At 45.3% G+C, this 24,202-nt stretch overlaps 1 protein-coding gene across 1 annotated transcript in view; it reads left to right on the forward strand.

Annotated features, from left to right (window-relative positions):
* Positions 1–24,202, forward strand: part of LOC149984793 (histone-lysine N-methyltransferase SETD2-like) — a 41,870-nt gene that overhangs the window by 14,683 nt on the left and 2,985 nt on the right. Inside the window, exons 8-22 of the mRNA XM_090186818.1 lie at positions 5–82; positions 2,084–2,181; positions 2,979–3,129; positions 4,737–4,871; positions 8,897–9,025; positions 9,254–10,645; positions 10,776–10,824; positions 10,968–11,286; positions 12,992–13,649; positions 13,906–14,112; positions 14,286–14,411; positions 14,838–14,986; positions 15,167–15,284; positions 22,322–22,396; positions 23,644–23,745. Of these exons, the coding sequence (XP_090042944.1) occupies positions 5–82; positions 2,084–2,181; positions 2,979–3,129; positions 4,737–4,871; positions 8,897–9,025; positions 9,254–10,645; positions 10,776–10,824; positions 10,968–11,286; positions 12,992–13,649; positions 13,906–14,112; positions 14,286–14,411; positions 14,838–14,986; positions 15,167–15,284; positions 22,322–22,396; positions 23,644–23,745 (3,786 nt within the window). The remainder of the gene's footprint in view (positions 1–4; positions 83–2,083; positions 2,182–2,978; positions 3,130–4,736; positions 4,872–8,896; positions 9,026–9,253; positions 10,646–10,775; positions 10,825–10,967; positions 11,287–12,991; positions 13,650–13,905; positions 14,113–14,285; positions 14,412–14,837; positions 14,987–15,166; positions 15,285–22,321; positions 22,397–23,643; positions 23,746–24,202) is intronic.

Here is a 24,202-nt window from a genome sequence, read left to right on the forward strand (position 1 = left end):
TCAGATTATAGATGCCACACTGAAGGGGAACTGCTCTCGCTTCATGAACCACAGCTGTGAGCCCAACTGTGAGACCCAGAAGGTATGTAGCCCAGGAGCCCCTTTCGGTATGTTTTATTTGATTTAACTAGGCAAGTCAGTTAGGAACATATTCTTATTTACAATGAGGAACAGTGGGTTAACTGCCTTGTTCAGGGGCAGAACGACTGATTTTTTTTTACCTTGTCAGCTCTGGGATTCGATCTAGCAACCTTTCGGTTACTGGCCCAATGCGCTAACAACTAGGCTACCTGGTATCTGTCCAGTGTTTCCAGATTTCTATGAAATAGCATGTAGAATTTGTTATAATATGAGTGAAATAGTTCATTACAATTTTTGGGGAAGAAAAACTATGTTAAAAAGCAGCTTTTATATGTTTTTAAGGGTGTGGGTTTACCCCAACAACAGGATGGGGTGGGTTTACCCCAACAACAGGATGGGGTGGGTTTACCCCAACAACAGGATGGGGTGGGTTTACCCCAACAACAGGATGGAGTGGGTTTACCCCAACAACAGGATGGGGTGGGTTTACCCCAACAACAGGATGGGGTGGGTTTACCCCAACAACAGGATGGGGTGGGTTTACCCCAACAACAGGATGGGGTGGGCTTACCCCAACAACAGGATGGAGTGGGTTTACCCCAACAACAGGATGGGGTGGGTTTACCCCAACAACAGGATGGGGTGGGTTTACCCCAACAACAGGATGGGGTGGGTTTACCCCAACAACAGGATGGGGTGGGTTTACCCCAACAACAGGATGGGGTGGGTTTACCCCAACAACAGGATGGGGTGGGTTTACCCCAACAACAGGATGGGGTGGGTTTACCCCAACAACAGGATGGGGTGGGCTTACCCCAACAACAGGATGGGGTGGGCTTACCCCAACAACAGGATGGGGTGGGCTTACCCCAACAACAGGACGGGGTGGGTTTACCCCAACAACAGGACGGGGTGGGTTTACCCCAACAACAGGACGGGGTGGGTTTACCCCAACAACGGGACGGGGTGGGCTTACCCCAACAACGGGACGGGGTGGGCTTACCCCAACAACGGGACGGGGTGGGCTTACCCCAACAACGGGACGGGGTGGGCTTACCCCAACAACGGGACGGGGTGGGCTTACCCCAACAACGGGACGGGGTGGGCTTACCCCAACAACGGGACGGGGTGGGCTTACCCCAACAACGGGACGGGGTGGGCTTACCCCAACAACGGGACGGGGTGGGCTTACCCCAACAACGGGACGGTGTGGGCTTACCCCCAACAACAGGACGGTGTGGGCTTACCCCCAACAACAGGACGGTGTGGGCTTACCCCCAACAACAGGACGGTGTGGGCTTACCCCCAACAACAGGACGGTGTGGGCGTATACCGTCATGAATATTTTTCTAGACAGTAAATGACTGACTGGCCAGCTCAGCCAGTTAGCCGCCTCGGCTAAAAACATGACCGTATCCTCTATATGAGGAAATAGCAAGCATTTTTGAAAAGGTCTGTTTGATTTATAAGTTTGAGGTGGGGTGTATTTCTCTATAATTGATGCTTCGGCCACATACAAGTATAGGACCGAGTCAACAACATTTATTTGCGTACGAGTTAACAGATTATGAGTATTTTAAAAGTAAGAATTTCACTGGACAGTTCATTGTAAAATGTAAATACATTTCATTGACTTGTCTTTGGTTCAGAACCATATCTGCCTGCACTTCGCTCTACTTTTAGGCTGGTACCTTGTGCCTGTCTTCTCTTGCCAGTTCCATTGCTGCCGTTGTCAAGCCAAACATGACAATGAGCGACAAGAAGTTTGCATTCTAACACAGACGGGCACTGAGGCTACTTTATCAGTGAGCTGCATCTCAGGCTGTGATTTTCATTTGACATTTGAGTCGTTTATCAGACGTTCTTATCCAGAGGGACAACAGCACATCGCGGTCATGACCAGTACACTTTCCCTCAACAAAGTATTTATCAGCAAAGTCAAAAAGCAAGTTAGTTTTATCCTGACCTCGCTAATGTTTCTTTCTTGGTTTCTGTATTTCAGTGGACTGTGAACGGCCAGCTGAGAGTTGGGTTCTTCACCTCCAAGACCGTCACAGCTGGTACAGAGCTTACCTTCGATTACCAGTTCCAGAGATATGGGTTAGTGTCTCTCAACCTTCGATTACCAGTTCCAGAGATATGGGTTAGTGTCTCTCTACCTTCGATTACCAGTTCCAGAGATATGGGTTAGTGTCTCTCTCCCTTCGATTACCAGTTCCAGAGATATGGGTTAGTGTCTCTCTCCCTTCGATTACCAGTTCCAGAGATATGGGTTAGTGTCTCTCTCCCTTCGATTACCAGTTCCAGAGGTATGGGTTAGTGTCTCTCTCTACCTTCGATTACCAGTTCCAGAGATATGGGTTAGTGTCTCTCTCCCTTCGATTACCAGTTCCAGAGATATGGGTTAGTGTCTCTCTCCCTTCGATTACCAGTTCCAGAGGTATGGGTTAGTGTCTCTCTCTACCTTCGATTACCAGTTCCAGAGATATGGGTTAGTGTCTCTCTCCCCTCGATTACCAGTTCCAGAGATATGGGTTAGTGTCTCTCTCCCTTCGATTACCAGTTCCAGGGGTATGGGTTAGTGTCTCTCTCATTTTGATTATCAGTTCCAGAGGAATGGGTTAGTGTCTCTCTACTTTTGTCCCAAATGGCACCCTATTCCCTTTTTAGTGAGCTATTTTTGACCAAGGCCCATAGGATGCTATTTAGGACGCCGATTCTCTCTTTGGATTTTAACTGTCTGTTGTAAAATATCAGTGTTTTTCTGTTCTAATACGTCACCCTGCTGTTGTAGTCATTGACAACATAACGATACATTATTAAGCCCCTGTTGCTCTCTTGACCGACCACATAGCTACGGTGTCGTGTATTTACTCCTTCTCCTCTGTACACGCCAGGAAAGAGGCCCAGAAGTGCTTCTGTGGGGCTCCCAGCTGCCGAGGCTTCCTGGGCGGGGAGAACAGGGTCAGTGTCAGAGCAGCGGCAGGGAAGATGAAGAAAGAGCGCCCTCGCAAGAAGGACACCTCCGTGAGCAATGCACTCACTACGGTGAGTGTGTGGGTCAGGTTTGGTAATGGCCCAGGTTTTCCATAAATGCTGTTTTGGAAGATTCCTGGAATAAGTAGGACATCTGGGGAATCTTCAATACAAACAAGTGATCAGCATGTTGCGAACCTAGGACTGACCGTGTCTGAACAGCCATCACTTGAAAAGGTGTTGGGGAAGTGACCTGTTGTGGAGTTCATGTCTCTATCAACCATAGTGAATATTTAAAGGTCCAATGCACCTGTTTTTATCTCAATATCAAATCATTTCTGAGGTAACAATTAAATACCTTACTGTGATTGTTTTCAATTAAAATGGTAAAAAAAACAAAACAATAGCTTCTTAGCGAAGAGCAATTACTCCAGCAAGAATGTAGTTAGGACTGTTTTGTTTTTTGAGTGGACTGGGTAGAGAGGAGAACTCTTTCTTATTTGTCAGTTAACTAATTTACCGCCTGGTGTAGTGTCACCCGGGAGGACAAACCATTATCCCACCAAGCTGGGCTGAAATGTCAGCCTTTACAAACAGCTATTACACTAAAATGGCATTATCATAATTTTCACAGTATTATCCCAACCTCCCAGTGTGTAAATATAGAATTCAACTCATTTGAAATACAACTGCCGAAGCTACAATCTGTTCCCTTCCCCTGCGATTTAGGTTTATGTTTCACCCTGGTAGTTAGGATTCCACACATTATTATTTTTTTTTTTGCTGTTGACCCATAATAGTCTTAATTTGTAACTGGTAGATTAATTCAGCATAGTCTGACGTGCCATTGAGTTCATCTTTAAACTCAGGCCAGTAGATGAACCACAGTGGCATGTAGTTATTTCATACCTCTGATCGGATGATCTGCTGAAACCCCCAGCAGTGATGATCTGTGTCCCAAATGGCACCCTATTCCCTATTTAGTGCACTACTTTTTAACCAGGGCTCTGGTCAAAAGTGTGCACTATATAGGGTGTGGTGCCATTAGAGACGCTGACATGGTCCAGAGAGGCAGATAGGGGTCAGGCTTGTACTAGCTTTATGCTAATTGTTCTGAGAGCTCCAGTGTCTTCTCCTTTCCATAAATAACACTGCTACTGAACACAAAAGGAACAGCAATTTTACCCCCCCCCCCTCCCCCATTGCCATGAAAGCTGCTTGTCTCAGTTTTGCAGAGAAGTAGTAGTTTTGTCAGTTCTGTGTTTAGTATGTTGAATGGATTATCTGTGGTCTTGATAGAGCTACACTAACTGCTGCTGAGCGTGAGACTCTCCCATTCATGTTCAATGAAACCGTGGCATAGGAGGCTCAAGTGGCTCATCGTAAAAATTCGCTACGCTGTCCTATTGTCAAGAATTTGGCACCATTCAGGCCAGAGAACACTTGATAGTGGCTTATGCTCTGTTACTGCTCAGTGTGTTAATGCTGGTCTGTTACTCCTCAGTGTGTTACTGCTGGTCTGTTACTGCTCAGTGTGTTAATGCTGGTCTGTTACTGCTCAGTGTGTTAATGCTGGTCTGTTACTGCTCAGTGTGTTAATGCTGGTCTGTTACTGCTCAGTGTGTTAATGCTGGTCTGTTACTGCTCAGTGTGTTAATGCTGGTCTGCTGTGTCTCCAGGTGGACGAGGAACTAGAGGCTCTGCTGGAGAACGGGGAGGGTCTGTATGATGAGAAGGAGGTGGTGTCTCTCTGCAGGCTGATGGTCAGAGTGGAGACCATGGAGCAGAAACTAATCTGCCTCAAACTTATCCAAGTAAGCACACCTGACACCCCACCACCAATGAACACTGGCTGTCTGGGATGGCCCTGGTCATTTATAGTGCACCAGACTTATAGATGTATATATTTATAGACCCTGGTCATTTATAGTGCACTATACTTATAGATGTATATATTTATAGGCCCTGGTCATTTATAGTACACTATACTTATAGATGTATATATTTATAGGCCCTGGTCATTTATAGTGCACCAGACTTATAGATGTATATATTTATAGGCCCTGGTCATTTATAGTGCACTATACTTATAGATGTATATATTTATAGGCCCTGGTCATTTATAGTGCACTATACTTATAGATGTATATATTTATAGGCCCTGGTCATTTATAGTACACTATACTTATAGATGTATATATTTATAGGCCCTGGTCATTTATAGTACACTATACTTATAGATGTATATATTTATAGGCACTGGTCATTTATAGTGCACCAGACTTATAGATGTATATATTTATAGGCCCTGGTCATTTATAGTGCACTATACTTATAGATGTATATATTTATAGGCCCTGGTCATTTATAGTACACTATACTTATAGATGTATATATTTATAGGCCCTGGTCATTTATAGTACACTATACTTATAGGCCCTGGTCATTTATAGTGCACTATACTTATAGATGTATATATTTATAGGCCCTGGTCATTTATAGTGCACTATACTTATAGATGTATATATTTATAGGCCCTGGTCATTTATAGTGCACTATACTTATAGATGTATATATTTATAGGCCCTGGTCATTTATAGTACACTATACTTATAGATGTATATATTTATAGGCCCTGGTCATTTATAGTGCACTATACTTATAGATGTATATATTTATAGGCCCTGGTCATTTATAGTGCACTATACTTATAGATGTATATATTTATAGGCCCTGGTCATTTATAGTACACTATACTTATAGATGTATATATTTATAGGCCCTGGTCATTTATAGTACACTATACTTATAGATGTATATATTTATAGGCCCTGGTCATTTATAGTGCACCAGACTTATAGATGTATATATTTATAGGCCCTGGTCATTTATAGTGCACTATACTTATAGATGTATATATTTATAGGCCCTGGTCATTTATAGTACACTATACTTATAGATGTATATATTTATAGGCCCTGGTCATTTATAGTGCACTATACTTATAGATGTATATATTTATAGGCCCTGGTCATTTATAGTGCACTATACTTATAGATGTATATATTTATAGGCCCTGGTCATTTATAGTGCACTATACTTATAGATGTATATATTTATAGGCCCTGGTCATTTATAGTACACTATACTTATAGATGTATATATTTATAGGCCCTGGAGCAGAAACTAATCTGCCTCAAACTTATCCAAGTAAGCACACCTGACACCCCACCACCAATGAACACTGGCTGTCTGGGATGGCCCTGGTCATTTATAGTACACTATACTTATAGATGTATATATTTATAGGCCCTGGTCATTTATAGTACACTATACTTATAGGCCCTGGTCATTTATAGTGCACTATACTTATAGATGTATATATTTATAGGCCCTGGTCATTTATAGTGCACTATACTTATAGACCCTGGTCATTTATAGTGCACTATACTTATAGATGTATATATTTATAGGCCCTGGTAATTTATAGTGCACTATACTTATAGATGTATATATTTATAGGCCCTGGTCATTTATAGTACACTATACTTATAGATGTATATATTTATAGGCCCTGGTCATTTATAGTGCACTATACTTATAGATGTATATATTTATAGGCCCTGGTCATTTATAGTGCACTATACTTATAGATGTATATATTTATAGGCCCTGGTCATTTATAGTGCACTATACTTATAGATGTATATATTTATAGGCCCTGGTCATTTATAGTACACTATACTTATTGATGTATATATTTATAGGCCCTGGTCATTTATAGTACACTATACTTATAGATGTATATATTTATAGGCCCTGGTCATTTATAGTGCACCAGACTTATAGATGTATATATTTATAGGCCCTGGTCATTTATAGTACACTATACTTATTGATGTATATATTTATAGGCCCTGGTCATTTATAGTACACTATACTTATAGATGTATATATTTATAGGCCCTGGTCATTTATAGTGCACCAGACTTATAGATGTATATATTTATAGGCCCTGGTCATTTATAGTGCACTATACTTATAGATGTATATATTTATAGGCCCTGGTCATTTATAGTACACTATACTTATAGATGTATATATTTATAGGCCCTGGTCATTTATAGTGCACTATACTTATAGATGTATATATTTATAGGCCCTGGTCATTTATAGTGCACTATACTTATAGATGTATATATTTATAGGCCCTGGTCATTTATAGTGCACCAGACTTATAGATGTATATATTTATAGGCCCTGGTCATTTATAGTGCACTATACTTATAGATGTATATATTTATAGGCCCTGGTCATTTATAGTGCACTATACTTATAGATGTATATATTTATAGGCCCTGGTCATTTATAGTGCACTATACTTATAGATGTATATATTTATAGGCCCTGGTCATTTATAGTACACTATACTTATAGATGTATATATTTATAGGCCCTGGTCATTTATAGTACACTATACTTATAGATGTATATATTTATAGGCCCTGGTCATTTATAGTGCACCAGACTTATAGATGTATATATTTATAGGCCCTGGTCATTTATAGTGCACTATACTTATAGATGTATATATTTATAGGCCCTGGTCATTTATAGTGCACTATACTTATAGATGTATATATTTATAGGCCCTGGTCATTTATAGTACACTATACTTATAGATGTATATATTTATAGGCCCTGGTCATTTATAGTACACTATACTTATAGGCCCTGGTCATTTATAGTGCACTATACTTATAGATGTATATATTTATAGGCCCTGGTCATTTATAGTGCACTATACTTATAGACCCTGGTCATTTATAGTGCACTATACTTATAGATGTATATATTTATAGGCCCTGGTCATTTATAGTGCACTATACTTATAGATGTATATATTTATAGGCCCTGGTCATTTATAGTACACTATACTTATAGATGTAGATATTTATAGGCCCTGGTCATTTATAGTACACTATACTTATAGATGTAGATATTTATAGGCCCTGGTCATTTATAGTACACTATACTTATAGATGTAGATATTTATAGGCCCTGGTCATTTATAGTACACTATACTTATAGATGTAGATATTTATAGGCCCTGGTCATTTATAGTACACTATACTTATAGATGTAGATATTTATAGGCCCTGGTCATTTATAGTACACTATACTTATAGATGTATATATTTATAGGCCCTGGTCATTTATAGTACACTATACTTATAGATGTATATATTTATAGGCCCTGGTCATTTATAGTGCACTATACTTATAGATGTATATATTTATAGGCCCTGGTCATTTATAGTGCACTATACTTATAGATGTATATATTTATAGGCCCTGGTCATTTATAGTACACTATACTTATAGATGTATATATTTATAGGCCCTGGTCATTTATAGTACACTATACTTATAGATGTATATATTTATAGGCCCTGGTCATTTATAGTACACTATACTTATAGATGTATATATTTATAGGCCCTGGTCATTTATAGTGCACTATATTTATAGATGTATATATTTATAGGCCCTGGTCATTTATAGTACACTATACTTATAGATGTATATATTTATAGGCCCTGGTCATTTATAGTACACTATACTTATAGATGTATATATTTATAGGCCCTGGTCATTTGGGACAAACATTTTATTTCAGTTGCTTGTTTTATTTATTTTGTATGTGACAAATAAAATGTGATTTAATACGTTGTTATATTGTGTGGAGGGTGTATTGTATTGGGGATGTCTGTGTACTGTGTGATTGTGTGGAGGGTTTCTCTACCATAATGTTGACTTGGTGGTTGTGTATGAACAGGATACCCAGAGCCCATCCTGTCTGAAGCAGTTCCTGGACCATCACGGTCTGTCTCTACTGTGGATCTTCATGGTGGAGCTCTCTGAAGCCAAGGGCAACAGTGTCAACAACATCAAACTGCAGTTTCAGGTGGCAATTAAATCTGTTCGGAGTCCCCAAAAAAATTGTTATATTTAACGTCGGTTGCTCATCCCTCACACTTGTGATCATGACAACCATGATCACTGAATCTATATGAGAATGCACTTTAGAATAAACCAATTCAGATTGTTTTAATTCAACGGTCCTAGGAATAGCAAAACAAGGTGTGTGTGTGTGTGTGTGTTGTAACCAACTGACTATTCCCTGTGTCTTCAGATCATGAAGACCCTGTCAGCGCTGCCTATCTCCACTAAGAACATGTTGGAGGAGAGTCATGTCCTGAGCCTCATCCAGCGCTGGGCCCAAACACACTCCCTCCCCCAGGCCCCCGGGGCCGAACAGGACGGCTACTCCAGTGAGAACATGTCTCGCGCCCAGACCCCTCTCAACACTCCCGACGGCTCCTCTGCCTCCGTCGCCAAACTGGGCCCTGAGTTGGACAGCGACACTCCCAAACGGGCCGTTTACCGTCGCCTCAAGATCAGCGAGAACAGCCTGGACAGCGCCATGTCGGACGCCAGCAAGGCCTCGGACGGTAAGGAGGAGGAAGAGGAGGATGAAGAGGAGATGGAGGACGAGGAGGTCTCGCGATCTGAGCCTCCAGTGGAGAGCAGCAAACGGTCCAAGACAGAGCTGGTGGTTGAGGTCCAGGCTCAGACTCCCACAACGGAGGAGCCAGCAGAAGAGCCAGTCACAGAGCTGGTGGTTGAGGTCCAGGCTCAGACTCCCACAACGGAGGAGCTGCCAGAAGAGCCAGTCACAGAGCTGGTGGTTGAGGTCCAGGCTCAGACTCCCACAACGGAGGAGCTGCCAGATGAGCCAGTCACAGAGCTGGTGGTTGAGGTCCAGGCTCAGACTCCCACAACGGAGGAGCTGCCAGAAGAGCCAGTCACAGAGCTGGTGGTTGAGGTCCAGGCTCAGACTCCCACAACGGAGGAGCTGACAGAAGAGCCAGTCACAGAGCTGAAGGAGACACCAGAGGAGGTGGTGGAGACCATGGAGATCACAGAACCCCAAGCGGAGAGCCAAGATGCTACAGATCAGGAGGAGGTGAATGAGAAGGGTGGCGACGAGGAGGTGAAAAACGAGTGGAGTGAGGGACAGAAGGAGAGCAGAGAGGAGGAGGAGCAGCAGCAGGCAAGTCAGTCAGTGGAGGAGAGGGAGGTTGTGGCAGGAGAGCAGGCCAACGTGGAGGTCCAGGAATCATCACACATTCAGCCAGTTCAGACGGAAGTTACTGAGACCCCTTCAGCGGAGCAGCCTGCCGAGGAGAAGGAAGAGGAGACCACCACAGCAGAGACTGGGACTGAAGATACAGAAAAGGCTCCAGGCAGCCAGGAACATCCAGGCCAGGTGGCCCCCGAGGGTCCCCCGGAGGTGGCCCCTGGCACTGAAGACGCTGCCCAGGTAGTGACCCCTGCCTCGGAGGCCCCTCCACCTCCTTCTCCGGTGGTCCCCGTGGAGCCTGCGGCGGTGGGGACGCCCTCGCAGGATGAGGAGGAGGGTGTGTCTGATGTAGAGAGCGAGAGGAGCCAGGAAGCCCTGCTCAGTGCTGTGGATATAGGAGACATGGCTGCTAGGCTGCTGGACAGCTGGAAGGACCTGAAGGCAAGGACAAACACTGATCAATAAATAAACACACACACACACACACACACACACACACACACACACACACACACACACACACACTGAGTTTATTGTTATTTACATGTGTGGTGTGTGACTCATCCTTCAGGAGGTGTACAGGATCCCCAAGAAGAGCCAGGTGGAGAAAGAGATGCACGGTAGGCCTCTGTCCCTCTCTCCTGCTCTTTCTCTCACCAGGTCTGTGTCCACACCTGTTACAGTGTCACGTTTTATTTTCAACAGTGCTGACAGCCTACCGTTGGTGAGGCTTTAACCTGTTTCCATTGTTCCACGTATACAGATCGTAGTCGAGACCGAGACGCCGCCCCGGCTCGCACCCCCTCCGGCAGCCGGGAACGTGAGAGGGAACGTGAGAGGGAGCGGGACAGGGAGAGGGACAGGGAACGAGATCGAGAAAGAGAACGGGACAGGGAGAGGGACAGGGAACGTGACAGAGAAAGGGACAGGGATTGGGAGAGAGACCGGGAGAGAGACCGGGAGAGAGACTGGGACAGAGACTCTGAGAAGACACCCCGCAGCACAGAGAGACGGAGGAGACGTGCCTCCACTTCCCCACCGCCCTCAGCATACGAGAGGAGCAGCAGGAGACAGGAGGACCGGTAGGACTGGCTGGAACACCAACATATAGACTGACTAGCTATGAACGATCACATGTCCTTGGACTGTAGGACTGGCTGAAATACCAACATATAGACTGACTAGCTATGAACGATCACATGTCCTTGGACTGTAGGACTGGCTGGAACAACAACATATAGACTGACTAGCTATGAACGATCACATGTCCTTGGACTGTAGGACTAGCTGGAACAACAACATATAGACTGACTAGCTATGAACGATCACATGTCCTTGGACTGTAGGACTGGCTGGAACACCAACATATAGACTGACTAGCTATGAACGATCACATGTCCTTGGACTGTAGGACTGGCTGGAACACCAACATATAGACTGACTAGCTATGAACGATCACATGTCCTTGGACTGTAGGACTGGCTGGAACACCAAATATAGACTGACTAGCTATGAACGATCACATGTCCTTGGACTGTAGGACTGGCTGGAACACCAAATATAGACTGACTAGCTATGAATGATCACATGTCCTTGGACTGTAGGACTGGCTGGAACACCAACATATAGACTGACTAGCTATGAACGATCACATGTCCTTGGACTGTAGGACTGGCTGGAACACCAACATATAGACTGACTAGCTATGAACGATCACATGTCCTTGGACTGTAGGACTGGCTGGAACACCAACATATAGACTGACTAGCTATGAACGATCACATGTCCTTGGACTGTAGGACTGGCTGGAACACCAAATATAGACTGACTAGCTATGAACGATCACATGTCCTTGGACTGTAGGACTGGCTGGAACACCAAATATAGACTGACTAGCTATGAACGATCACATGTCCTTGGACTGTAGGACTGGCTGGAACACCAACATATAGACTGACTAGCTATGAACGATCACATGTCCTTGGACTGTAGGACTGGCTGGAACAACAACATATAGACTGACTAGCTATGAACGATCACATGTCCTTGGACTGTAGGACTGGCTGGAACACCAAATATAGACTGACTAGCTATGAACGATCACATGTCCTTGGACTGTAGGACTGGCTGGAACACCAAATATAGACTGACTAGCTATGAACGATCACATGTCCTTGGACTGTAGGACTGGCTGGAACAACAACATATAGACTGACTAGCTATGAACGATCACATGTCCTTGGACTGAAGGACTGAATGGACTTTCTGAATCATTCTAGAAAACTTCCACGGTTTTAGAAACAAAACTCTTCATGACTTTAGGCTCCTTTTCAAATTGCACCCTTTTCCCAAAAGTAGTGTCCTGAATAGGGTCCCATAGGGCTCTGGGTAAAAGTAGTGTACTGAATAGGGTCCCATAGGGCTCTGGGTAAAAGTAGTGTACTGAATAGGGTCCCATAGGGCTCTGGGTAAAAGTAGTGTACTAAATAGGGTCCCATAGGGCTCTGGGTAAAAGTAGTGTACTGAATAGGGTCCCATAGGGCTCTGGTTAAAAGTAGTGTACTGAATAGGGTCCCATAGGGCTCTGGGTAAAAGTAGTGTACTGAATAGGGTCCCATAGGGCTCTGGTTAAAAGTAGTGTACTGAATAGGGTCCCATAGGGCTCTGGTTAAAAGTAGTGTACTATATAGGGAGCCATTTGGGACGCATACCAAAACTGTTGTTGATTTGTAGAAATGTCTGTTGTGTTGATCTCTGTAGACAGTAGTATTGACTGTGTGTTTCTAGGTTTGACCTGGCTAACAGCAGTAAGAAGACCCGTTCCATCACCAAGGAACGCACCAAGCTGTCCACAGAGGAGCGCAGGAAGCTGTTTGAGCAGGAGGTGGCCCAGCGCGAGGCCCAGAAACAACAACAACAACAGTTACAACAACATCAACAACAACAGTTACATCAACAACAGTTACAACAACAACAACAGTTACAACAACATCAACAGTTACAACAACAACAACAACATCAACAGCGGCAGCAGCAACTCCAGACGCTAGCCTACGATGCAGCCCTGACCTACAATACCAGCCCAGCTGGCTTCATCCACTACCCCCCCGGCTACCCCCTCCAGACCTACGTGGACCCCGTCAACCCCAACGCAGGCAAGGTGCTGCTGCCTACCCCTCCCGTGGAGCCCCTGGTCCCAGCCACTCTGGTCTTGGAGCAGACCCCTCCCCAGGCTCTGATCACCGAGCTGGGCATGACCTCTCCCTCCTCTACCTCCCAGCCCCCTCCAGTCTCCAACCTCTCCAGCATCTCCCAACACATCCACCAACCCACTACGCCTCTGGAGCTCCACCCCGGCACCGCCCAGCAGTATGCCCAGCAGCCCAGCGTGGCGGGCCAGGACCCGGGTGTAGGCGTCCTGTCAGCCGTGTCAGCACCCCCTCAGGTGCTTTACTTTTTATATTTCTCATCATTTTAACGGGTTTTTTTATTTAATTTTTTATTGTAAAGTGACTTTCGGTGTTTTGAAAAGCGCTGTAAATAACAGTCATTATTATTCATGGCTCCAGAGTGCTGCCATTGGTCTCGTTTGGTCCCTTTGACTTGGCTGTGCGAATAAACACTTTTAATTGGCCGCATCGGTGCAAGTTGCAAATTCCGTCTGGTCCCCTAACTCCGAACGTCCTATATTATTGTTGTAGGTGTCGGCGGGCCAGGGGAGTTACGCCACGCTGTGGGACCCTACCACCCAGCAGGCTGTGACGGTACAGACCCAGGTAGCACCACAGTACCAGGTTGTCCCAGCACCACCTCCCACCCAGACAGCCATCTACTACCAGGGCCAGCCCTGTCAGACCATCTACAGTATCCCCACGGCCTATCCACAGGCTAACACACCTGTCCTGCAGGTAGGCACACGCACTGCACAGTGTCCATGAACACTCAACACATATCGCCCTTCGTAGATAGAGGCTTTCAAACAACGCATGAAAAAAAATACCTGTTTCATGACTAGATCAGAAGGTCTCTCTCTGAGTATCTGTGTGATCTCTGTGTGATCTGTCAACCCTGTTCTGGCCAGGCCTACGCTGATCCGGCTGCCAACTACCTCCATGGTCAGCCGGTGTACACAGGTCACCAGCAAGGAGTGGTGGTTCAGCAGGGGGGTACGGTCACTACCATCGTCACCTCACAGACTGTCCAGCAGGTAAGGCCTCCAGCCAGACCCAGAGGCATGAACACGGATGAAATATATGCATTAATCGTTGTCCGTAGTTGTCTGTTAAAACTTCACACAAAGTCAATGACTTTCAGACTAGTTGCAGACTCACAAAGGTCGACATGTTGCGCATCCTCTCGGTTGTCCATCATCCGTCAGCGGATGACTCCGTTGAAAAAACAAGACAAAAACATTGTCTCACTACCTCATACACCAAATCTGTCTGGCCGTACCCTTCCCCAAGCTACCACAAGGGGGAGGCAGTGTATCACCGTGATGGTCGTCTTGATTCTTGTCCGGCAGTTTCATACTATTATTTGGTGTTTTATCATGATGAAGGCCTCATAAACAGTTGTTTTCTAACCACTAGAGGAGACTTCCTGCCTTTTCACCTGCCTCTCTTCCTCTGTGCAGGAGATGCCCAACACTCTGTTAGTCCCCAACAGTATGATAGACCTGCCCCCTCCCTCTCCTCCCAAACCCAAAACCATTGTCCTGCCCCCCAGCTGGAAGGTAGCACGGGACGGAGAGGGAAAGATCTACTATTATCACGTCATCACCAGGTAGGCTGCCTGGGTCTCTGCCCCGGGTCTCTGCCTGGGTCTCTGCCCGTCTGCGTTTGTGACTGTATCTGTCAGCTTGTCGGTCTGACTGCACATGTCTGACTAGCTCTGTGTGTCTGGCTGCGTTTGTCTGCCTGGAATTGTGTGTCTTACTGTGTATCTAACCCCTCCCTCCTACAGGCAGACTCAGTGGGATCCTCCCAGCAGCTGGGACGGGGTCAGTGAAGACTCTCACAGCTTAGACCACGAGGCTGAGATGGACCTGGGGACACCCACCTACGACGAGAACCCCTCCAAGGTGACCTTTGACCCTGAAAACACACAGGCCAAGGCCTTTCAAATGCATCCTTCCTTCCTTGATATAATCACTAGCTAGGTTTCCAATTGGTGACAGATATCCAATTGGTGACAGATTTCCAATTGGTGACAGATATCCAATTGGTGACAGATATCAAATTGGTGACAGATTCCATCCAATTGGTGACGAATATTCAACAGTCTGCATAAAAGCCATTGTGTATTTTCCCCCCAGAGATGTTTCCATCAAATTGACTTGTTGCAGATGAAAGGCTGTGTGTGATGACAGTGCACTTGGGGCGGCAGGGTAGCCTTGTGGTTAGAGCGTTGGATTAGTAACCGGAAGGTCAGCTCGGGGATTTGAACTTGCAACGAGGTACAAATCTGTCGTTCTGCCCCTGAACAGGCAGTTAACCCACTGTTCCTAGGCCGTCATTGAAAATAAGAATTTGTTCCTAACTGACTTGCCTAGTTAAATAAAGGTAAAAAATACTTTTTGCGGTTTAAATTCAAGTTAAATTGGATTCCGTCTCATTTTCAACTCTATTGATGCTCTTCTCTGGATGTTTATTGGAAAGGAGCATCAAGTGAATCGTTTATCTCATCTGCAGCCTAATAAACTGCAGGCGTTCCTGACCAGTCGTAGTGGGAGGACCACACAACATGTCATCGCACGACTCCAAGTTTACTTCCATATAATGGTTATTATATCAATATTTGAGCATAAAAGCATTTCTGATGACATTTCTCGCGTTATTCATTTTATAGACACAAAAAGATCTCACCTTGTCGAGAGTATTTTGATTGGTCGACACATTTACTGTGTTTCCATCAGGCCTGTCATGACAACAACAAAATATCCGACAAGTACTTTACTCGTATAAGAAGGTTGGATGGAAACGTGGGCACTGATCTGTATGTTAGTTGATAGATGAAAACATGGCTTCCTTCCATCTCATTACTTTCACCAATCTGACTGGTAGGTCAGTGATTTCCTCAAGGAAGGACGGAAGGTTGGGTGGGTGGGTGGGTGGTTATTAAGGTATTTGAATAGGACCCAAATCTGATGTCTCACGGTTGAATCAGATTCACACAGGCCTCTAGTCGAATGTAGTGCACTGTCCAGGGACTAAGGTGTCATTTGTCCACGGGACTATGGTCATACATGGTCAGCAGAGTTCCATACAGTCTTTAGGTCCGAGCCCCTAGTGGTGGTGTGAGTCTAGGAGTAGAAACCCTGCTATAATATCCATTACATTGCCTTGTGGTTTTTGGACACGAGAGGTTTTTCTAATAGATGATGGTGTGGAAAACAGATCTACTCTTAACTCATCGGTGCGAAAGAAAAAATATTTGAGCTTGGTTTGCTTCCTGGAATGTTTGTGCTTGCGTGTAAAACATGATGATAGTGTTCCTCCCATCGGTTAATTGAAGATGTTGGAAAAGGGATTATTTTCAGCTGTGGTTCCTCTCCTGGGAGAGAAAATCACCCCCCCGAAGGGCCTCTAGTCTGGAGTGTCATGCAGAGGCTACATCCTAAAATGGCACCCTATTCCCTACATAGTGCACCACTATCCTATGCGTCCTGGTCTAAAGTAGTGCACTACATAGGGGTGAGGGTTCCACTTGGGGATGTAGACAGACACTATAGCGCTGGCTGCAGATGCAGTTGATTTGATGCAGTGAATCACATCTTTTTAAAAGCTTCATCAACATCTGAAGGTAAGGGTGAACTAGGTTTAGGAGCTGTTAAATCAACCCACACATCTTCATCAACATCTGAAGGTAAGGGTGAACTAGGTTTAGGAGCTGTTAAATCAACCCACACATCTTCATCAACATCTGAAGGTAAGGGTGAACTAGGTTTAGGAGCTGTTAAATCAACCCACACATCTTCATCAACATCTGAAGGTAAGGGTAAACTAGGTTTAGGAGCTGTTAAATCAACCCACACATCTTCATCAACATCTGAAAGTAAGGGTGAACTAGGTTTAGGAGCTGTTAAATCAACCCACACATCTTCATCAACATCTGAAGGTAAGGGTGAACTAGGTTTAGGAGCTGTTAAATCAACCCACACATCTTCATCAACATCTGAAAGTAAGGGTGAACTAGGTTTAGGAGCTGTTAAATCAACCCACACATCTTCATCAACATCTGAAGGTAAGGGTGAACTAGGTTTAGGAGCTGTTAAATCAACCCACACATCTTCATCAACATCTGAAGGTAAGGGTGAACTAGGTTTAGGAGCTGTTAAATCAACCCACACATCTTCATCAACATCTGATGGTAAGGGTGAACTAGGTTTAGGAGGTACAAGATCCAACCCACATATCATTCCTGCTCCGCTCTGCATGCATTATTTGGTGTTTTACGTTGTACACCGAGGATATCTTTTCAGATTTCTGCATGTGGAGTCTCAATTTGGTATTCGTCCCATTTTGTGAATTCTTGGTTGGTGAGCGGACCCCAAACCTCACAACCATAAAGGGCAATGGTTTGATTCAAGTATTTTTTTTAGTCAGATCTTAATTGGTATGCTGAATTTAAGTTCCTTTTGATGGCAAAGAAGGCCCTTCTTGCCTTGTCTCTCAGATCATTCAGATCCAGCTTTGTGGAAGTTACCTGTGGCGCTGATGTTTAGGCCGAGGTATGTATAGTTTTTTTGTGTGCTCTCGGGCAACGGTGTCTAGATGGAATTTGTATTTGTGGTCCTGGCAACTGGACCTTTTTTGGAACACCATTATTTTTGTCTTACTGAGATTTTCTGTCGGGGCCCAGGTCTGACAGAATCTGTGCAGAAGATCTAAGTGCTGCTATAGGCCCTCCTTGGTTGGGGACAGAAGCACCAGATCATCAGCAAACAGTAGACATTTGACTTCAGATTCTAGTAGGGTGAGGATGGGAGCTACAGACTGTTCTAGTGTCCTCGCCAATTCGTTGATGTATATGTTGAAGCGGGTGGGGCTTAAGCTGCATCCCTGTCTTAGCCCATGGCCCTGTGGAAAGAAATGTGTGTGTGTTGCCAATTTTATCACACTTGTTGTTTTGTGTACATGGATTTTATAATGTTGTATGTTTTCCCCCCCAACACCACTTTCCATCAGTTTGTATTGCAGACCCTCATGCCAAATTGAGTGGAAGGCTTTTTTGAAATAAACAAAGCATGAGAAAACTGCCTTTGTTTGTTTGTCAAGTGGGGAGTGCAGGATGAATACGTGGTCTGTCGTACGGTAATTTGGTAAAACGCCAACATGACATTTCCTCACTACATTGTTTTCACTGAGGAAATGTACAAGTCTGCTGTTGATGATAATGCAGACGATTTTCCCAAGGTTGTTGTTGACGCATATCAATTGGAATTTGTGGTCTGTATATTTTATCATTTCATTTAGGATACTGTCAACACCACAGGCCTTTTTGGGTTGGAGGGTTTGTATTTTGTCCTGTAGTTCATTCAATGTAATTGGAGAATCCAGTGGGTTCTGGTCGTCTTTTAATAGTTTATTCTAAGATTTGTATTTGATCATGTATATGTTTTTGCTGTTATTTGTTATAGACCCAAAAGGATTGGAGAAGTGGTTTATCCACACATCTCTGTTTTTGGATAGATAGCTCTTCGTGTTGTTTCTTTAGCATTTTCACATGAAGTGGTTAGATTCTATGGATTCTTCAATTACATTGAGCTGATTTCTGACGTGTTGTTTCTTCTTTTTCCGTAGTGTATTTCTGTATTGTTTTAGTGATTCACCATAGTGAAGGTGTAGGCTCAGGTTTTCTGGGTCTGGTTTTGGTTGGATAGGTTTCTCAATTTCTTTCTTTAGGTTTTTTTTGCTTCATCAAACCATTTGTCATTGTTGCTACTTTTCTTAGGTTGTCTTGACAGTTTTGATTTGATAGGGAAGCTGAGATATACGGTTTGTTTTCTACTCACTATTACATTTTGTCCAGGCAGTTGTCTAACAGGAATTGAATTTGCCTAATTGTTTTTTTGGTTAGGTTTCCACACTACTTTCCTTCCATCTATAGCATTTCTTAATATTATTCAGTTGCTTTGGCTTTGATGCTTCATGATTGAGTATTGCTCTTTTCAAGTAGACTGTGATGTTGCTGCGATCTGATAGGGGTGTCAGTGGGCTGACTGAACGCTCTGAGAGAATGTGGGTTGAGGTCAGTGATAAAGTAGTCTACGGTACTACTGCCAAGAGATGAGCTGTAGGTGTACCTACCATAGGAGTCCCCTCGAAGCCTACCATGGACTATGTGTATATACCCCGCGTGTGACAGAGCTGCAGGAGTTGACCCGTTTTGTTGGTTAGATTGTCGTAGTTGTGCCTAGGGGGTTATATGGATGGGTAAGGGAATGCTGTCACTTCCAGGTAGGTGTTTGTTGCCACAAATTAGTACATGTCCCTGGGCCTGGAAATGATTGATTTCCCCCTCCAGGATGGAGAAGCTGTCTGCATTAAAGTATGGGTATTCTAGTAGGGGGGTATAGGTAGCACACAGTAGGATGTTTTTCTCTGTTTAGTTCATTTCCTTTTGAATTTCTAGCCAAATATAAAATGTTCCTGTTTTGATTAATTTAAGAGAGTGAGTTAGGTCTGCTCTATACCTGCTCTATACCAAATAAGCAAAGTCCCTGAGACCCTTCCCTGTTTCACACCTGGTAGTTTGGTGGATGGCACTACCAGCTCTCTGTAACCTAGAGGGTAACCACTGAGTCCATCTCTATACCGTGTTTCTTGTAGGATGACAATGTCTGTATTTCTTTAGTGAAGTCTGGGTTCCTGCTCTTTAGGCCAAAGGCAGATGACCTCAGGCCTTGGATATTCCAGGATGAGATAGTGAAGGCTTTGTGTTCCATAAAGTGTCCAATGTTGTTAATCGTGGGGTTTGGCCCCAGACCAGTAAGTGTGAGCAGAGCCTGTTGAGCATCTGGTACATGCCATTGGCTTGGGCTAGTGTAAGAGTGGGGGTTGGGCCTGTTAGCCTGGGTGTATGTGTGACTTCCATGTTGAGGCCCTCTTTGTGGGAGTGGGGTGCATGGGGTAGGCAGGAGTGTCATAGGTCTGATCTGAGGGGGCCTATATGGGTTGTAGGAATGGTTATTATGCATTTCTCTCTTGAGCTCTCGCTCTCTCTCTCTTTTCTGTCATTTGTTTCCCCTCTTCTTTGATCGTAATGGAAACCAGGTTTGTGGTTTCGTGGTTTAGCGTCTACGCACTGGGCCCTTTTGTCTCTGAGCTGAAATGTTTTCATATGTGTGTCTCCAGAGAGGGAGAGACCCTCTCTTTACGATGAGATGTCTCTCTCTTTACGATGAGATGTCTTCTCTCTCTCTTTACGATGAGATGTCTCCATCTCTCTCTCTTTATGATGAGATGTCTCCATCTCTCTTTCTTTACGATGGGATGTCTCCATCTCTCTCTCTTTACGATGAGATGTCTTCTCTCTTTACGATGAGATGTCTCTCTCTTTACGATGAGATGTCTTCTCTCTTTACGATGAGATGTCTCTCTCTTTACGATGAGATGTCTTCTCTCTTTCTTTACGATGAGATGTCTTCTCTCTTTCTTTACGATGATATGTCTTTACGATGAGATCAACTGTCTACTGGCTGTCTCTGGGGGGGGGGGGGGGGGGGGGGGGGCATCAACTGTCTACTGGCTGTCTCGGGGGGGGGGGGGGGGGGGGGGCATCAACTGTCTACTGGCTGTCTCTGGGGGGGGGCATCAACTGTCTACTGGCTGTCTCTGTGGGGGGGGGCATCAACTGGCTGTCTCTGGGGGGGGCATCAACTGTCTACTGGCTGTCTCTGGGGGGGGGGGCATCAACTGTCTACTGGCTGTCTCTGTGGGGGGGGGCATCAACTGTCTACTGGCTGTCTCTGGGGGGGGGGCATCAACTGGCTGTCTCTGGGGGGGGGCATCAACTGTCTACTGGCTGTCTCTGGGGGGGGGCATCAACTGTCTACTGGCTGTCTCTGGGGGGGGGCATCAACTGTCTACTGGCTGTCTCTGGGGGGGGGGCATCAACTGTCTACTGGCTGTCTCTGGGGGGGGGGCATCAACTGTCTACTGGCTGTCTCTGGGGGGGCATCAACTGTCTACTGGCTGTCTCTGGGGGGGGGCATCAACTGGCTGTCTCTGGGGGGGGCATCAACTGTCTACTGGCTGTCTCTGGGGGGGGCATCAACTGTCTACTGGCTGTCTCTGGGGGGGGCATCAACTGTCTACTGGCTGTCTCTGGGGGGGGGCATCAACTGTCTACTGGCTGTCTCTGGGGGGGGGCATCAACTGTCTACTGGCTGTCTCTGGGGGGGGGCATCAACTGTCTACTGGCTGTCTCTGGGGGGGGGCATCAACTGTCTACTGGCTGTCTCTGGGGGGGGGGGGGGGCATCAACTGTCTACTGGCTGTCTCTGGGGGGGCATCAACGGTCTACTGCCTGTCTCTGGGGGGGCATCAACGGTCTACTGCCTGTCTCTGGGGGGGGCATCAACTGTCTACTGCCTGTCTCTGGGGGGGGCATCAACTGTCTACTGCTTGTCTCTGGGGCTGAGTAGGGTGGGTACTGTTAGCCGGAGAGGGAGCCCTGCCTTTATCCTGGCAGGATATCCCTGCTTTGTGTGGCTCCCTCCTTTCCTGTTGGAGGGGGCTGGTGACCAGGTGTGGCCTGCCTGCCTTCCCCACTGGCCTTGAAGTCCAGGGCCTCGGCTCAACACCTGCCATGGTTCATCCATGGTCTCCATGGTGTGGCTGATACAGCCTCACTTCCTTTGATCTGGGCCTTTTAGCTCCAAGTAATGGCTGCCGCCTGATGCTGTCTGCCACAGCTGAGAAAATGACAGTAGCTATAACCCAGACAGACTGCTAGGCGACCGTTTAGATTAATCCATGGCCGAACCAAGCTAGTCAAACAAAACGTGACTATTCTATAGACTGAGATGTTCCCTGACATCTCTCATCTCTCCCATCGTGTGTGTGTGTGTGTGTGTGTGTGTGTGTGTGTGTGTGTGTGTGTGTGTTTCCACAGTTCTCTACTAAGACAGCAGAGGCAGACACATCCAGTGAGCTGGCCAAGAGGAGCAAGGAGACGTTCCGGAAAGAGGTGAGTCAACGTCCATATCTCAGTCTTCCTGTGATTCCTCCTCTCCTCACCTCCTCCTCAACTACACATGGCCAACAGTATGTGGATACCTGCTCATCGAACATCTCATTCCAAAATCATGGGCATTAATAGGGAGTTGGTCTCCCCCTTTGCTGCTATATCAGCCTCCACTCTTCTGAGAAGGCTTTCCACTCGATTTTGGAACATTGCTGCAGGGACTTGCGTCCATTCAGCCAAGAGCATTTGTGAGGTCGGGCACGGATGTTGGGCGATTAGGCCTGGCTCGCAGTCTGGGTTAAAATTCATCCCAAAGGTGTTTGATGGGGTTAAGGTCAGGGCTCTGTGCAGGCAAGTCAAGTTCTTCCACACCGATCTTGACAAATAATTTCTGTATGGACCTCGCTTTGTGCACAGGGGCATTTGTCCTGCTGAAACAGGAAAGGGCCTTCCCCAAACTTGCCACAAAGTTGGAAACACAGAATTGTCTAGAATGTCATTGAATGCTATAGTGTTAAGGTTTCCCTTCACTGGAACTAAGAGATCTAGTCCAAACCATGAAAAACAGACTCAGACTATTATTTCTCCTCCACCAAACTTTACAGTTGGCACTATGCATTGGGTGGGACAGGTAGTGTTCTCCTGGCATCCGCCAAACACAGATTCTTCTGTCGGACTGCCAGATGGTGAATTGTGATTCATCACTCCAAATGACGCTTGGCATTGCACATGGTGATATCCAGCCAACTTGCCACAACTGTGGGAAGCATTAGAGTTAACATGGGCCAGCATCCCTGTGGAACGCTTTCAACACCTTTAAGTTGTCTGAATGGACAAGTAAAAAAATTATATCAAACAATTAGGCTACTCCGATCAGAAAGGGATGGAAAGTGTCCCTGGGATGCAATGTTTTACTCTCGGTCCTACCGGTCTCTGCAGAGCTCATCAGAGTATAATTATAGTAGTTCTGCGTTGACAGGCACAAGTGGTCTTTCAATTATGTATTTGTGAGATGTATTATTTTTTTTTTTGATCAAAGCCGCGTTTGCACATTTGACAAGTGGCTAAAAAAGTTACAAGTTAATGTCAAGCCCATCTTACTATGACTGAGATACATGGTCGTCCCACCTAGCTATCTTCAGATGAATGCACTTGTAAGTGGCTCTGGATAAGAGTGTCTGTTAAATGACTGAAATGTAATGAATGTCATCTCTACACGATCGATTTGACCTCCTATTTCCTGTGTTTAGATGTCACAGTTCATTGTGACCTGCTTGAATCCGTTCCGGAAACCAGACTGCAAACTGGGACGCATTGTCAACACCGAGGATTTCAAACACCTTGCCAGAAAGGTAGGGAGGGGGGGGGGGGGGGGTTGTGTGTGTGGAAAGCAATCATCTGGGTATTTGTATTTTATTGTCTCAAACCATCCAAAACATGAACCTCTCCCAACAGTCAGAGTATTGAATTAAAGTCCTGAATAGCAATTAACTTGAAAGGATAAAGGTTTTCCCCTTCACATCTCACTAAAGCTCTTCCCCCAGACCAGAACTAAACGCCTGAACCTTCAGCTCACACTGCATCTGTGTGTATCCCAAATGGCACCCTATTCCAAAGTAGTGCACTATGTATTGAAAATGGTGCCATTTGGGACATTCTCTCTCTCTCTCTCAATGCTCAGCCAGCATTCTTTCTTCCAAAGGGCATAAAGCTCTGTTTTTTCCCCCTCAAGTAGTTTTGAGTGTTTCTCTGGGTTGACAACCACAACTCGCTGGGGACTTGTTTAAATGGAGTGCCGTTTGGACACAC

This window comes from Oncorhynchus mykiss, chromosome 2 (assembly GCF_057628025.1).
Source record: "Oncorhynchus mykiss isolate SJ-2025 chromosome 2, ASM5762802v1, whole genome shotgun sequence".
Lineage (NCBI taxonomy): Eukaryota > Metazoa > Chordata > Actinopteri > Salmoniformes > Salmonidae > Oncorhynchus > Oncorhynchus mykiss.